General features: G+C 44.1%; 1 protein-coding gene across 2 annotated transcripts in view; it reads left to right on the top strand.

Moving 5' to 3' along the window:
* TP73 (tumor protein p73) overlaps nt 1-16,739 on the top strand; it is a 520,666-nt gene that overhangs the window by 361,095 nt on the left and 142,832 nt on the right. For both annotated transcript variants that reach the window (XM_078642641.1, XM_078642642.1), the window contains exon 4: nt 3,370-3,618. In XM_078642641.1, coding sequence (XP_078498767.1) covers nt 3,370-3,618 — 249 coding nt within the window. The remainder of the gene's footprint in view (nt 1-3,369; nt 3,619-16,739) is intronic.

The raw sequence follows: 16,739 nt of genomic DNA, 5'->3' as shown, positions 1-16,739 counted from the left end.
TCCTGCCCAGTCTGCCATATTGCATCCTCCCCTCGACACACAGACCTGTCATGATCTGTATTTCAACCTAAGCCTTCTACTGTCACCACTGAGCCTTCCCTCTCCACTTACACTGTGAATTTAAAATTCACGAGTGCTCCTCACCTAAAAAATCTCACATGTTTGTGCTGCAGGTTTCCTTTGAGCGTTACACCATGCCCTATTGCTGCTTCTGGGCACTTGCTTAGACCCTGAAGTGCCTCCTCAGAGCTCTATAAACTTGTTGTTTGCTGCCTGCTCGGGGGATACGGTGGAGCGATGGTTTGATGAATTACGTTATCTGCAATGTGCTTCTTGAGAACAGACGTACTAGTGCATATCGAGGCTATTCTGAGAAACGTGTTTCAGCCTGTAGCTGTAGTTCTAATGTAGGAAACATTACACTTTGTAGATGGAGCTAGAATGCAAACCGAATCACCTCTAAGCAATAACTGAAGGACATTATGTGGGTTCTAGTGAGAAGAAAGGGCAAATTTTCGGGATGTTTCAGACTGAGCTTAAAGACCAGGCTCTCTAAGGCTCTCATTCTTTTCGCAAGCAAAGCATCCATCCACTGGTGGTGAAAGCCGGGTCTAGCCTGTGACTGTTGCCTGGAGTCTGGTCCACGTAGAACAGCCCAGCGTGGACCCACAGGACCCTTTCAGCCTTTGCCATCAGCTCTGTCTTTGGTTTCACACTACAATTCTCACTGTCTAAAGCAGAGCTCCTAAAATTCTTTTTATTGGGCCATCCCAATTTATTTGACCCCTGCCACTCCTGCCAAAAGACAATTCAATGAAGAACACCTTCCTTTCAGTGAAGGAGGAAGAACTTCCTTATGCTCCTCCCCCTGAGCTACAGAAGGGCATCCGAGGAGCTACTGGGGACCAAGTGATTGTATTCAAATACCTGATATTTCTTTAGCCACTCCAGTTTAACATCGACTCCGGCCCCTTCGATTCATCCATCCCTTTTCAAGCTTTCTCAGTTCCCTTTACTCCAGAATACCCCTGCTGACCTTTTCTGCCTACTTCTTACACTATCCTCGGACTCTCTCTCCTATGCACTTTATTCACAAATCTATTTAGGTATACATTTGTGTGTTACTCTCAGCCTACTCCTGGATTTCCAAACATCTGTGTGAATCAGGGCTCCTCTTTTTTGCCTCTCTGCTCTGTGTGCAGCCCAACACCCCGGCATTACCCCCTCAGTGTTTGGTATTTACAACATCATTTGGTGCGTGGGTGTACATGTTGCAAATGGTCGGCACAAGGCTTAAACACCTCACTGGTGTGATCAGAGGTCTTTAAAGATAGCTCAGCATTTTGAGCTCACTTTTAAGATCTCTGTGCCGATCATCGATAAGGAAGGTGCAATTAGAAAGCAGTCATTAGAAGTATCCAAATATAGTCCATCAATCTTCTCTATTCATAGTTTCGTTTAAAACCACCAAACAGCCAACGCGTTTCGTTCCTTAATGCCAAAGGAACTTCATCAGGGCTCAGAAATGAGTAAATAAGGCGAGGATGAAGTAATATGAAGATCAGCTGCTGGTTATCATGCTGCTGTGCGCATACCCTACGCCGCATAAATTGAGCAGTAGGAATTGAAACTTTCTTCACCTTGACTGTGAGTGAATTTCGGGACTCTTCTGATCTGCATATTCCAATCAATAGTTGGATAGCACATACGCATTTCTAACAGATCTAAGAATTGAAACCTGAATCAATACTATTTTTACTTTTCTCACGCTTATGTGACGTTACTCTGGGGACAATACAGACACAACTCATTGGTCTTCATATTACTTTATCCTCACCTTATTTACTCATTTCTGAGCCCTGATGAAGTTCCTTTGGCATCAAGGAACGAAACGTGTTGGCTGTTTGCCGGTTTTAAATGAAACTATGAATAAAGAATATTGATGGACTATATTTGGCTACTTCTAATGACTGTTTTCTGAGGGCACCTTCCTTATCTATTATCTTCTTCAAATTGTAGCATCTATCAACGGCGGATCCTGGGAGTAGTTGCACCTAACCTTATGTCATGAAATAATTGGAAATTATGTGCTTAACCGTGGTCGGCTGTTGTTTGTTACTTTTGTTTTTGTAAATCCTAAGATCTCTGTGCCACCTGAAGTTTGTAGGTTCTAAACACTTTCATTGTCGACTCTGCCTTCCAGCCTTCCATGGTCTATAAACCGAGTACAAATAATGATTCAGTAATGACAATTGTATATACAAATGTTTTATCCAAAGCAGGTTTGCCAAAGGTGATGTATAAATAACAAGTTAATGTTTGCCTTTAAGGCCGGTGGATGCAAAACTAATGGCGTGATCCTTACAGGTGGATAATGCCCAGGCTATTATTTCCAGAGTTATCAAGTAGAGATCTTAGTATCCTTTTCCCAAACGTACACAAGTGGGCTGTAGTATGACCTGACTGGCTGTCTGACTCTCGCCAGCATAGCTGCCTGTGTCAACGTGGATGCAATAACACTCCCTGCATAGAGTATGACCTCTATAACATAATCCCTAGAGGCACAGCAAAGGTACAATGGCTCTAACGCAAGGAAAATGATGGCACCCACACTTCTGTTTATGTGTATAATACTGTAATAATTTGGGTTAGCTGTGCCTTTCAGGTCTCTGGGCCCTAGTACCACTGCACCTGCTGCACCATTGATGACTGCATCCCTGATCTGCACGGGGCAGGGGCATTCTAAATCCTTTAGGAGGGTCTTGGTCAGGGATGTAGACCCATCTTCTCCAAACCCCTCCCCCATAATCCCCCCCTCCATCACACCATGCTTTCTAGAAATTCCAAACAGCTTTTAACTTTGCCTCGAGGGCTCAGTCAGCCCCACCTCTATGGTGTTGATGTTTTGGTTTTGTTTCTGTCCACATTTTTAGAGTTTTTGACCTTCTAAATGTCACTGGGGCGAGCGTCCATTGGACGGGCCGGTTCCAGGAGCATCCGAGGCGCGGCCCATGGACGGCTTGATAAAGCGACTCCCAGGGAAGTGACCCGGCCCCCGATGCGATGGCAGCAGGGCCCGGCATTCCTGCTCTCAGGTGCCCCCATTAGCGGGGCAGCCCTCTAATGGAGGGGGCTTAGCGCCGGGATGCTCCGACTCCTTCACTTCATCTTTTCGCAAGTGGTGACCTGTAACGAAAGAGAGGAAAAAACGTGAACTATTCAGAAGGAGTCTTAGCCAAGCCGTCCCCTTAAAAGCCTGTAACAGGACACCGCGCGGTGTGTGTGTGTGTGTGGAGTTTATGGAGCCGCCATCCTCTCACCTGAGCCTCCTCTCTTCCCTCCTCCCCTTTGTCTCTCCCTCACCTGCAGTCCCAGTTCAATCTGCTCAGCAGCACGATGGATCAGGGAGGCATCGGCAGCCGGGCGGCCTCCACCAGCCCCTACGGCTCGGACCACACCTCGAATGTGCCGACGCACTCGCCCTACTCGCAGCCCAGCTCCACCTTCGACGCCATGTCGCCGGCGCCCGTCATCCCGTCCAACACCGACTACCCGGGCTCGCACCACTTCGAGGTCACCTTCCAGCAGTCCAGCACCGCCAAATCCGCCACATGGACGGTGAGTGCGCGCGCGTGACCGCTCACGCGCGCGGCGGGAGTTTTGGAGGGGTATGCTTCTCGTGGCCGGCCTTAGCCAATAGCCACGTGGTCTGTGGTACAATGTTATGTTATTACATGTTATGCTATAGTGTTGTATAATGCTGTGCAGTTATTTTTGTTATATTATGCTCTGGTGCGTTATGCTTTTGTGTTATTTTGAAGTATGCTATGCCATGTTTTGCTATGTTATGGTATCTCAAGTCATGGGCTGTCAGGTTAGGTTGGGGCATCCTGAATCTGTAACATGCCCTTGCACAGAGATGTCTGCAGGGATTTAGCTTGCTGACTATCCACCTGTGACTATCTTACTACAAGACGTAATTTCAAACCCAGGCTTCTCCGCTAGACCAAGATTGTGCTCATCATCTTCGACTTCAGATGCTCACCTACTAACTTTGGAAATACTTGGAGAAGTGGTGTCCTCCAGCACTGCAAATTATGTAGAGATGTTCACTTTTCTATGTGCTGGCCAGCTTGGCGCCTTGAGGTGGTTTAAATATACCACTAGATGCGGACAAATAGGAAGGGAGCTCAGCGTACATAACGTCAGGAAGATAAATGCAAACAGACGTTTTTTGCAATTATGTTTCTGCACATCTCACACTGATTTACGCTGTGCTGCGGAGCGACAGACAGATGAGAAGCTGGATAATGTAAATATCTAGATGGAGGATAAAGTAAATGAGCTTGCAATGGTTAATAGAAGGACTATGGATAGCTAAGTAGACAGGCACACTTAGACAGCACCTGGACAGCACCTAGAGATACATCCGTCAAGGATGCCATGTAAGTTACCTCCTTCATTTATTCATGCATTCATTCTTCTTTGTTCAACCAGGTTGGTGGTTTAGGATGCATATCCCGGGATAAGGTAGATCGCTTGAGGGCATGGCATGGAGACCAACACGAAAACAGAATGATTAAGAAAAGGTGACAAAAATATGGCTACTTAAGCCTGGAGAGCGCCAGACAGAGAGTTAGACAGAGAGAAGAATATCAGTGGCTAAATCAGGGAGTAAATAGTTAGCGGTAAATAGGTTGGAAAATAAACCCATGACTAGTTATAAATATGGCTGCTTCGATGAGTCCACAGATGGAGGGCCATATAAAAGCTGTCTGGAATAATTATGTCTGAACTATGTTAGATGTTTCACATAAAATATGTGATGGATGCTTTACAGGTCGATTTCCATTGATCTAGATTAGCTAATGAATAATTGAGTGGTGAGATGTGTCAAGATGCAGTGATTGGTCAATGGGCTGGTCAGTAGTTTGAAGGATAGTAAGTGGCTAGATATGTACATGGGTGGGGAACTTCCTATGCTAATGGATACATAGGTCGCTGGGAAGTGGAGGCAAGATGCATAGATGGATAAAATGTATGGTATATAGATGGAGGGCTACAGATGTAAATAAATAGATAGGGGGTGATTGAATGGGAAAGTATGAATCTTGCTTGACAAGCACACAGGTGGAGCACACAGGTGGAAGCACACATGTGGAAGCACACAGGTGGAGGCACGCAGCTTGCTGGATCTAAATGCAAAGGTGGCTCAGAAAGTGGAGATATCGATGCAGGGCGATGGATAGACAGAAGAGTGAACAAAGGGAAGCTGTGCATGAAGATGTCTTGAGAGATAGATAATTGAATGTCTGGACAGAAAAATAACTAACTCGACGCACAAATGAAAAGTGAAATATAAAGAAGATGGTTAGTTTAAAGTGTAGGAGAAGTGTGGTGTTTGAGGATGGCTAGAGAGAAGAAGCGCTAACAAGAAACCAGGCACCATAAGAAAGTTTACTAAGGCTTCAAACAGTAATGAGTATGGAACTGGGTAGCTGGCGGGAGCATGAATTTAAATATGGTTAAAAAGGTGGCGTTCTTGGTGGAGGCTCGGGTGCAAAGATGGCCAGATCTCAAGGCAGGACACATGAGCGCTAGATATATATTTGGGCAAAAATGAGTAATATAGCGAACTAGCTCGGTGGATAGCTAGATAACAGTTTGGAAATAACTTGGCTGGATGCCTATCTAGGTTAAGCAGATGTTGGACATACATATGAACAGGGATGTAGGTATTAAGAGGGCTTGATCAGAGGGTTGGTGGATGGAAGGCTACATAGTAAAGTGTAAGTTTTGTAGGTAGGAAAATAGATAACTATTTAAATAGAGAAGTATGTACACAGAAAGCTGAATCTGAGCAATAATAGACAAGTAGAAACATGGAGTTTAGATAGCTGGGCAGAAAGATGGGTGCCTGGATGTAAAGATGGATAGACGAGTTGATCAGAAACCACACTGCTTGATTTACAGATGGCTATATAAGGTGGTACCTAGAAATTATATATACAAACAGTAATAGGTGGATAAACAGAGGCCTGGAGAGGAAAGGGGCTAGACTGAAGGTCTCTGTAAAGATGGCTGGATTGGCAGGGTAAGGACGGTTCTTTGCTTTGTTGTGAATATGTCTTTTAAAGAAGTCAGAGCAGCAGGAGGCAGAATAGGAGGACTCGGGTGGTAAGTTATGTTCACCTGAAAAGTATATTGCTGTATTTCACGGCCACAAGGGTAAGATTAGTGAGGTGGGTGCTGTTATTGTATAGACAATCTATGTTACCAATATCTTGTTATCTCTGGAAATTCTTTTTTTAGTTGATCCTGGATGCAATTACATTTTCTAAATAATTTTTTACAAAGTCTGTGTTTACAACTGCTAATATGCTAATGTTCTTTGCTCACCTCTGTACTCAGTTCCAAATAACACACCTGTCTTAACCCAAAGCGTTCATGGCATCATAGCAATATAGGGTCAGTGAAGGCTGCATACAAAGTAAACGACAGAGGATCGGATGGAAAGCTGGCCAGGCAGTGGGGCACACAGAGGCTGGGTATAAACATGACCACACAGGGAGATAAAGAGGGGCTGGCTATGAAGGTGCCAGGCAGAGTGTTTGATGGAGGCAGAATATGATGACGGATGAATAGAATGGTATAGTAAAGTCAGGCTGGGTGGAAAGTTGGTCAAACAGAGATTTGGGTCATGATTGGATATAAAGGCGGGCTGATATGGTTGTAGAGCGTGGCTGGATATACAAATTGTCACGTAAGAAAGTGGATGGAGGCTTGATATACACATAACAAGATGGGCTGGTAGAAGGTTAGATATGGAAATGGCCAGAGAAGAAGGCAGAGGTGCTGGCTGAAGATGGCTTTCTGGGCATCGAGAGACACAGGGAGCAAGATAGAAAATATCCGAGATAGAAAATAGGAAATAAGAAGTTGATCAGACGAGAAATGGATAGGTAGATAGGTTGTTCAGTATGTTAATGTTTCTCCTGTTTCAGTGCATTTTAGATTACTTTCATACTTTTTCCTTCAAAGTTAAAACATTTGTACTGCACATTGGTCAGTTTCCATGGTAATTAGTGGGTCCGTATGTGAGTAAGGAAAAGAAAAACAGTAGCATAGAAAGTGTGCCATGGGCTCTAGTGTAAGAAATGAAAAGGACCTTCTGGATTAGAATTTGAATGATAAAATACGGCAATAATCAGGGATCAGTGGGCCCCTCAGGCCCCCTGTGCCACTGCACCTTCTGCATCAACGGAAGCTACAACCCTGAAGAAGAATGAAGAAATCGGATAAACGATGGGTACTCCAATAATCAGGTTCTACGTGAACTACAAAAATTGGATGGCGGTATCATATTCTCTTGAACTCCGTGCTTAGGGCTTATACGGAGAGTGAAAACGGAATCTTAAAATAAAAAGCATTGTGTAAGTCCTGATTTCATGTCAAAGCCCATTTTCACTTCGTTTTGTTTTACACGTGGTTCTCATAAGAATTATCCGTACTGCACAATGAAAAAACTAGGTATCTATGCATGCCCCTACTTGTTTACCTAGTTCTTCCCAGGTGCCGGGTGGAAACGTCTGTGGACTGGATTTGCTCTCAGCCCATGGGCAAAACACGTTTGACTCATGAGTCTTGAAGGTTGGATCACAGTTAAGGCTTGTTGACAAACAAGGTGATATTAACTTCCATCAACAATATGTTGGTTTGAGTGACGATGAAGCAACTGGGCATGAGATAATATACAGGAAGGAAATAAAGGGAGGAACTTGTGGGATGAGCATGTAGATGAAAGCTCAAGCAGACGAGTAGTAATTATTATTTTTTCAGTCAGTGCTTGTTTCCAAGGGCATGAGGCTCCGTGATGCTGCAAGTAAGAGGTCTTACTATTCCCCAACTCCCTGATACCCATTTTATTGACCTTAAAATGTTGACTTGTTCTCACATGCTTTAGAACATTATAGTTTATCCACTGATCTATGCGAAATTCACATTAACCCACTTAAACTATTTACAGGGCTTGCATTCTTAGCACAGCACACTATGCCCCCTACTGCAGCAGAACGTCTACTAGAGGTTGAGCAAAAATAAAATTAAGTCACTGGTAAAGTAGGGAGATATGTATATAGTGGCTGAAACAACAAAGGAGAGGAAAGGGTAAGTAATAGTGAATAGACAAATGGGAGTGGGGAATATGCACGACAATTCACCAAAATGCCATGGGTAGGAGGGGAAGTGACTTCACGTGCCCCTTAACCTTCACTTTCACTCACACATACACATGCTTACACATAAACACACATACATACACACACACTCACACAGTCACACACACCCTGCCTATACATACACACATATTCACACATACACACACACTCACATATACACACACACACACTCTGCCTACACATACTCACAGATTCACACATAAACACACTCTCCTACATAAACACACTAAAAACTGCAAGCACGTACACAACATACATCCATTTAAAAGCATTTTTTTTACTTACCCCAGCTGCTAAGGAAAGTCATATTCCAGCTATTTGTTCTCCATTTTTTTAATTAAACTAATAGTGAATAATGTAATATTATGCACTATTAGTATAATAAAAAATTGACAAAAGGCAAGGAGAGTGAAGCTCCCACCAACGTTCCGACACCTGCAGAAAGCCGACAACATTTGATGTAAATCAGAGCCTACTCCCCATGGCCTGTAAACCACACTCTACATTTATCTTGAAAATAAGTGCATCGTTCCCCTCCAGCAATTCTTGAAACTCAAATACACTACTGTGACATAAAACAATGGTGTTGCCACAATGTAGGGCCTGCATGGTTTCATAGTGACAAATGCGAAAAGAACAATTGATGGACAGGATGCAGAACAATGTCATACATTCACCCAGTACAGAGATCTGGGCCTAAATCCATCGTTTTTTTGCTCATCATGCCATTCCAGTTTGGCCCCAGCCATATGCAAATCAGTCTTGACCCTGTGCCCCAATGGGAACAGTCCAGCCCGAACTGCCAAGCCAGGTCCTCCCTGGACTGGAAACAAGCATCCGAGGACCAGTTTCGGGCTTTCAGCCCTCATCAGCCAGGATAGCTTGACTCCAGTGGCATGGAGAGCACGTGACCCACGTCGGGCCATACGTCAGGGCATACCCGTCCAACTCGGGGTGACAAATGTAAAAAGAACAATTGATGGACAGAATGCTGAACAATGTTATACATTCACCCCAGTACGGAGATCTGGACCTAAATCCATCATTTTTTTGCTCACCATGCCATTCCAGTTTGGACCCAGCCATATGCAATTCACTCTTGACCCTGCGCCCAATGGGAACAGTCCAGCCTGAGCTGTAAGGTCAGGTCCTCCCTGGACTGGAAACAAGCATCCTAGGACCGGTTTCAGGCTTTCAGCTCTCATCAGCCACAATAGCTTGACTCCAGTGGCATGGAGAGTACGGGACCCACGACAGGGCATACCCGTCCCACTCGGGGTGACAAATGCAAAAAGAACAATTGATGGACAGAATGCAGAACAATGTCATACATTCAGCCCAGAACAGAGATCTGGGTCTAAATCCGTAATGTTTTTGCTCACCATGCCATTCCAGTTTGGACCCAGCCATAGGCAAATATATTTTGATTTGTTCTGCCTTCCGTCCATCAATTGTGTGTCTTTTGCTTTCTCGCCCTACGTGCGCCAGGTATGCCCAGATGTGGGTCCTGGGCTCACTGTGCCACTGGAATCAAGCTATCCTCGTGGAAGAGGGGTGAATCCCTGAAGCTGGTCCTGGGATGCTTGTTTCCGGTCCATGGACGACCTGGCTTGGCAGTTCGGGCTGGACTGTTCCATGAGGCACAGGGTCAAGACTGATTCTAATATGGCCAGGTCTAAACTGGGGTGGCATGGTGAGCAAAAGAATGATGGATTTAACCAAGATCTCTTGACTGGGGGTGAATGTTTTGATTTGTTCTGCATTCCGTCCATCATTTATGTGTCTTTTGGGTTTCATAGTGAGGCATTTAATGTGTACTCGGGGCAGTCTTGTGTATTTTCAAACTGAAAATATATAACTAATGCACAGTGGGAATGAGACTCAAGAAATATATCCTCTGTGAGTTTACTCCCAATGATCCCATAGCTCACTCCAAGTCTATCACTACTGCTGACCACCATCTATTGAAGTTCATTGTTGATCTGGAGGAATTCTCTTAAATTGCCATCCCTCTGCCTATTTTCCCATCTTTCTTTACATCTCCTCATCTCTTCTTATAACTACATGTATCCATCCATCGGGATGTATATATTGTGCCATTGATATTTATACCTCCCAAATTTCTGGGTATGTCAGACAATATCTCTATACATTTCCCCATATCTCTATATATTTATCCATCGAGTTCTGTACCTGTGTCAATCTCCGAATATCCCTCAGTCATTCTGTGTATTGTTCCACCATTGGTCCTGTATTCCACAGATCTCTTGTTAAAGCGTCCCATCTCTTTGTATATCTCTTCATCTCTCTTTTTCCCTCACGATCTGTATATATATTTCCATCCCTCTACATACTTCCACATTTCCCTTCTCCCAATGTCTCTTTCATGTCCCCCTCTATATCTGTGTATATCTCTCTATCACCTTCTGCATATCTCCCATTATACCGTAGCACCTATCTGAATGTCTCCTCATATCTCTTTTTATCTTGCTATCATGATCTGTCTATTTTTCTATCACCCTATATTTCTTTGTACATGCCACAATATCTCTTTTGCCTTCCTGTCTCTCTGTATGCCACTTCATCATGGTGTACATATCTCTCCATTGATTTGTATAACTCACAATCCCTCTGCTTTTCTATTGTGATGTATATCACTCCAGCATTGATCTCTGTATCCACACATATTTCTGCGTATTGATCCAATTCTCTGTGCATATATCTCCATCAATGATATGCATACCTCTGCAATACTGATCTTCATAACTTTCACTGTCTCTGTAAATGTCTTTGCATAAATCCCCATAACTACTAAGTATATCTTCCAATGTCAGACTACATTTCCACATCACTGAGCTGTATATCACACCATCTATCTGTATCTCCGTTATGGGTCTATATATAGATCGATCTCTCTACCTCACCTCATCAATATCTGTACAGCTGTCCAGCTTTATGTATAGCTACCCACCAATCACTGTAGTTCACTGTCTTGTTTCATACCTATCATGAGTGGTATGTATATATCACTCCTATTCTTGGAGAGGTGTGGTGCAGCGGCCAGGGCAGCTGACTACGGAGCACAGGGTTCACGGTTCAATCCCCAGCTCCGGCGGCAGCTCAGCTCAGCTCAGCACCATGTGACTCTGGGTAATAGCTCACTTAATTTCCACAACGGCCCCCAGCGCCTTGAGACCCGTAAGGGTGAGTTTGTGCTTTAAAAATACAGATTTATTTATTATACTTCAGCATTCTCCCTGTATTGCTGTCCATTATTTTTTTATATATATCTCTTGATAGCTTTCCAATATTTGTCTGTGTCTCTCTAGCTCTGTTTTTCTCTCCATACCCCTGCTTATCTCTCCATCACTGATCCCTATATCACTTAGTGATGTATATATTAGCCCACCTCACTCTATATTTGTCCATATTTCCCCAGATCTCTTCAACCTGTTTGGAATATCTTCCAATCCCTATATAAAACTCCTTGGATGTCTGTATATCTCTTGCTTTCTCTACATATCTTTATTCCAAAGTATATTTCTCCATCGATAATCTACACATCTCTATATCTCTGTGTGTATCTAATGATCACTGATCTGTACACATGTTTACCTCTCTTTATGTCTTTTCTCTCTGTGTATATCTCTCCATTTCTCTGTATAGCTCTATGTAAGGTATCTGTAAATTCGTACATCTCTGCCCGTAATTGATTTTCTTATCTCCCTGGCTCTCTGTATGTTTCCCTCATTCATTAGTATGTCAATGTATCGTTGTGTTTATTTCTCTGTCACTGATATGTGTATTTCCCTATCCCTCAGTTTGTTTTTGGGTCAATAATCTGCATAATTTCTCATCTCTCTGTATCGCTCCATATTTCCTCTTTACAGAGCCTCATAGTGTTGCATATCGGTGCTTCACTGACCTATATATACCACATCAAACTATCTCTCCGTCTTTTTATATGCCCCCTTTTTCTTGATCTGTAGTTCTCAAATGTCTCCTTGTATCCCTCCATTATTGATCTACATAGCTCTGTATCCCCGTTTACAACTATGGGCTCCAGAATGTCTCTCCAATATTGGTCTGTATACCCCCCATCTGACACTGTATCTTTCCTTTATTGATCTGTGTGTGCATACATTCCCCACACATATCTGTATAACGCCCATCATTGGTTTACGTGTTACCTAAATTATTTTCTCTATTTTTCATCTCCGTAATCTTGCCATCATCTCCTGAGGCTCTTACGTAGTCAGTGTATTTGCAGAACGCACTTACACCAAAGGGGCGGCTTGGCACCACTGATTCATAATGAATGTTTATTGTTACCGAGTTCAAGAATACTAATTTTATTAAAATCAGAAGAATCGAGTGCTGAATTGATCCACCAGAATTCACATTGGTAACCACAGGTGAAGCACAGATCCCTGCAGTTTATGTATTAGCAATGGGGACCCTAGACTCATCATTTTTTCCCCATCAACTATCAATCTGTGGTTCACCTCTCTGGAAATAAACCAATGGATCCATCCATCCAACCAACCACCCACCATCCATCCATTCATTCATTCATTCTTTTTTGTGATTCTATGCTGTCCAACTCAGAGACTACTCTCAGAGTAGAGCATCTTTCCCCTCGCAATCAATGTACAACAGTTGCATTAAAGTATTGCACCACAGCGCAAAGCATTCATCGATTGCCCTCCTTGACTACACGTCAAGTTTTCCCACTAGGATGTTGTGCTTTACTTGTACAATACAATATACTGACGGCAAGGAGCGTGCTACATTATTGAAAAATAAATGCATCGAAAATTCTGTTTTCTTAGCACGCACTTGTTTAGCACCACTTTGTAAACAAACATAGGGAAAGCATTTCCTTTCTTACCCTCCAACAGTGTGTTGGTACCAGTTGCCCCACCCATTCCGTGACGCCGCGCATCAAATGACAAATTCCATTTGTCAAGAACGCCAGGTGGATTCATCCGATTTGAAACTGATACTTCAGGAGTAAGGAAACCATCGGTTACTGTGTCGTCAGGGTTAAGATTGTCCCCATCTAGGTAGGTTTTAGGTCCGGTATTTAGCCATTGGCACAAATGTTTGCTATATATTTTTAAGACAACATGAATTTGTAAGGAGGTGCCGAACCAGGGACGTTTTAACGCATGGGCAAAGGGGCAATTGCCGTGGGCCCCAACTTCCAAGGCGCTCCTGAGAAAGGGAACTTTTCCCCTTTCCCTCTGTTTCTATATGTCATCCTTTAACGTATAATTCTAAATTATTTGTCATCATGGGTCTTAAATTGATAGAAAATGGGTAAACAAATTTAAAAGTTACTCCAAATAGGAGCCTGAATATAACTCTTTCCCAGGGCCCCCAAAATCCTTAAGATGACACTGGTGCTCACCTGCCGAAAACAACATTGTTGGAGATACACATGTGGACATAACATGGAAGGTGCAGAGGCAACTAACATTCGACGTGTGTCCATGTCACAGATTTCTAACCACCTTTGTCACCTAAAGAACAATGTTTGGCCTGTCCTACGGTTATAATTAGGAAGAACTGTTAGCTTTACCATTCCGACACATTCCAGGCCATAGCCGGTAGGTTATAATACCACATTCATAAATTGATTCACAATTGATATTTTGTTTGTGGAAGTTCCAAATTTTTGTGCAACAATAGATTTAAGAAAAAAATCAGGCATTAAATAGTTCATAATGGAATAGCCAATTAAAGTGAGCACTTTTACTTCCACAAGAAAAGTTACTGTGTAGCTTCTAAAGCGTTTAATCAGCCCATCCTGCATTTGCGATTTTGTGCTTGGAAAACCCAAAAAAACAAAAAAATACAAATTTAGTTGATTTTACTTTTCTAGCAAAGTTTTAGAAATGTCACAAAAATGTTCAAAAATTGTGATTTTTTTATATTTTACCATTTGTCCTTATGTTAAATTGGCCTAAGGAAAGTGGAGGGAATTTTGGTTAGCTGGAAACAGTATTCTCGTGTCATACTATTGATTTAGAATATTGTCAAAGTTTGATCCATCTGTGCCAGATCCATTGTAGATGTTCATCACAACCTTTGACTATGTCAAATCTGCTACTAATCTAACCCTGTAGACTAAAGTTGGGCACCACATTAGGCAGCGGCAGCCCCTGCAGGTAAGAGCAGTGTGGCCAGTTGGTTGGGGTGGGGGTAGATTTCGACAGACGACAAGGGAAAATTAGTTATTTTATCGCCTGTCAAATCTCCCCAACCCGTCCCCATGGCCACACCGCTCTTACCTACATGAGTAGCTCCTGATATTAGGATAGCCTAGTGAGGACACAATCATTTTTATTCTGTTTCATGTTAGCAACTTAGTAAATTTCACCAAGTCCCACTCCACAGCTCATCAAGACTAACTTCCACAAGGCACAGGTATTTCAATAAGGTTCATGGTTCTGACATCACAATCTCACGCTGAACCAGACTGCAATTGGTGCTGCACTCCTCACAAACAAGTTTATAAGGCACCTGAACACCAGTAGCACTTTGAGGTCTTGCTAATAGCCGAATGTACTTTATAGCAACACACTACCGTAGTAATAATAATTGTGGCAACATTTGAGCAGAATTTCAAGAGAATGTTCCTTTTATTCTCCAATACATTTTTGCCCTGCTACAAATCTTTCAAACCAATAAAGCCCTCTACTGAGAATATTATTATGACTAACATTGTTCCATCAATTGCTAGTTCAAAGTGGCACTCTGCCCCAAGTCCATTCATTTATTAGAGGATAATCAAAACTTTCCAGGGCAGGCTGCTTCGACAAAAAGGTGAATTAAGAACATCTCTAGCCTGCAGAGCAATGGCATGTGAAAGCTCCATATTCAATTTTTCTCATATTTGTCTTGAGTGTGGAAACACAAAGGGGATCTAGTCCAAGTCAGCCTCTGACCTGACCTCTAAGCCTCTGAGAAAGCCTGGGAAGATACTGGTAGCATTGTTGCCTTCGAACACAACTTTAAACCCTGCATTCAGTCTGACTGGCAGTAAGCGGCTGGTCCAGTTGCCACAAACAGAAGATATATGATGGAAATTCTCTCCAGCACTTTGAAGTATATCTCCTCTATGTGGGATAAAGCTTGAAGTGCTGTCCGATAGACCACAAGTGACCTCAAGAAGACCAGAGGTGCTGCAGAGGGCACTGTGAAGACTGCTAGAACCATTACCAGAAGAGTTACAGCAGCAAATACAAAGTGCTGGGGAGCTGGTTCATTATATTGAAGTCAGATTGGTGATCTGGCTGTTTTGAATTCCCAGCTATGCTTCTGATCTAGAGCTCATTAATTAGTCTGCTTTGTCAGTTTGTCACTCTTTGACCCACCTGGGCGTAAAGTACAAATACCGTGCTAGGACCAACCACCTCAATAGACTCAATAGAGCAGCACGCTCTATTGAGTAAGGACCTTCGATCTTTGGCAACTATCACATGTAGTGCTTAAGCTTCAAGGATCGTAATCAATCAATCAATCAATCAATCAATGACACTTATAGAGCGCGCTACCTACCCGAAGGGTCTCAAGGCGCTGGGGGGGGGGGGGGTGCCGCTACTGCTCGAATAGCCAGGTCTTCAGCTTCTTCCTGAAGGAGAGGTGGTCTTGGGTCAGGCGCAGGTCGGTCGGGAGGGAGTTCCAGGTCTTGGCGGCCAGGTAGGAGAAGGACCTTCCTCCTGATGTCGATCTTCGGATGCGGGGGACAGCGGCGAGGGCGAGGCTGGCTGATCGGAGGTGGCGTTTGGGAGCGTGGAAGTTGATTCGGCTGTTGAGGTAGCTCGGGCCTTGGTTGTGTAGGGCTTTGTGTGCGTGGGTGAGGAGGCGGAACGTGATTCTTTTGTTGACGGGGAGCCAGTGCAGGTCTCTCAGATGTCCGGAGATGTGGCTGGTTCGTGGGATGTCGAGGATGAGTCTGGCTGAGGCGTTCTGGATCCGCTGGAGTCTCTTCTGGAGTTTGGCGGTGGTCCCGGCGTAGAGGGCGTTGCCGTAGTCGAGCCGGCTGGTGACGAGGGCCTGGGTGACGGTCTTCCTGGTCTCGGTGGGGATCCACCAGAAGATCTTCCGTAGCATGCGCAGGATGTTGAAGCACGCCGAGGAGACGTTGTTGACTTGCCTGGTCATGGAGAGGGAGGAGTCCAGGATGAAGCCCAGGTTGCGTGCGTGGTCCGTCGGTTTGGGTGCGGTACCCAGGGCGGGGGGCCACCAGGAGTCGTCCCAGGCGGAGGGCGAGGAGCCCAGGATGAGGACCTCCGTCTTGTCCGAGTTTAGTTTCAGGCGGCTGGTCGTCATCCACTCGGCTACCTCTTTCATCCCTTCGTGCAGGTTGGCTCTGGCGGCGGCGGGGTTGTTGGTCAGGGAGAGGATCAGCTGGGTGTCGTCGGCGTAGGAGATAATGCTGAGGTTGTGTTTGCGTACGATGGCCGCGAGGGGGCTCATGTAGACGTTGAAGAG

The sequence above is a fragment of the Lissotriton helveticus genome, chromosome 5_1 (assembly GCF_964261635.1).
Source record: "Lissotriton helveticus chromosome 5_1, aLisHel1.1, whole genome shotgun sequence".
Lineage (NCBI taxonomy): Eukaryota > Metazoa > Chordata > Amphibia > Caudata > Salamandridae > Lissotriton > Lissotriton helveticus.
Note: the sequence above shows the minus strand (reverse complement) of the source record. Positions and strands in the feature narration are given on the sequence as shown.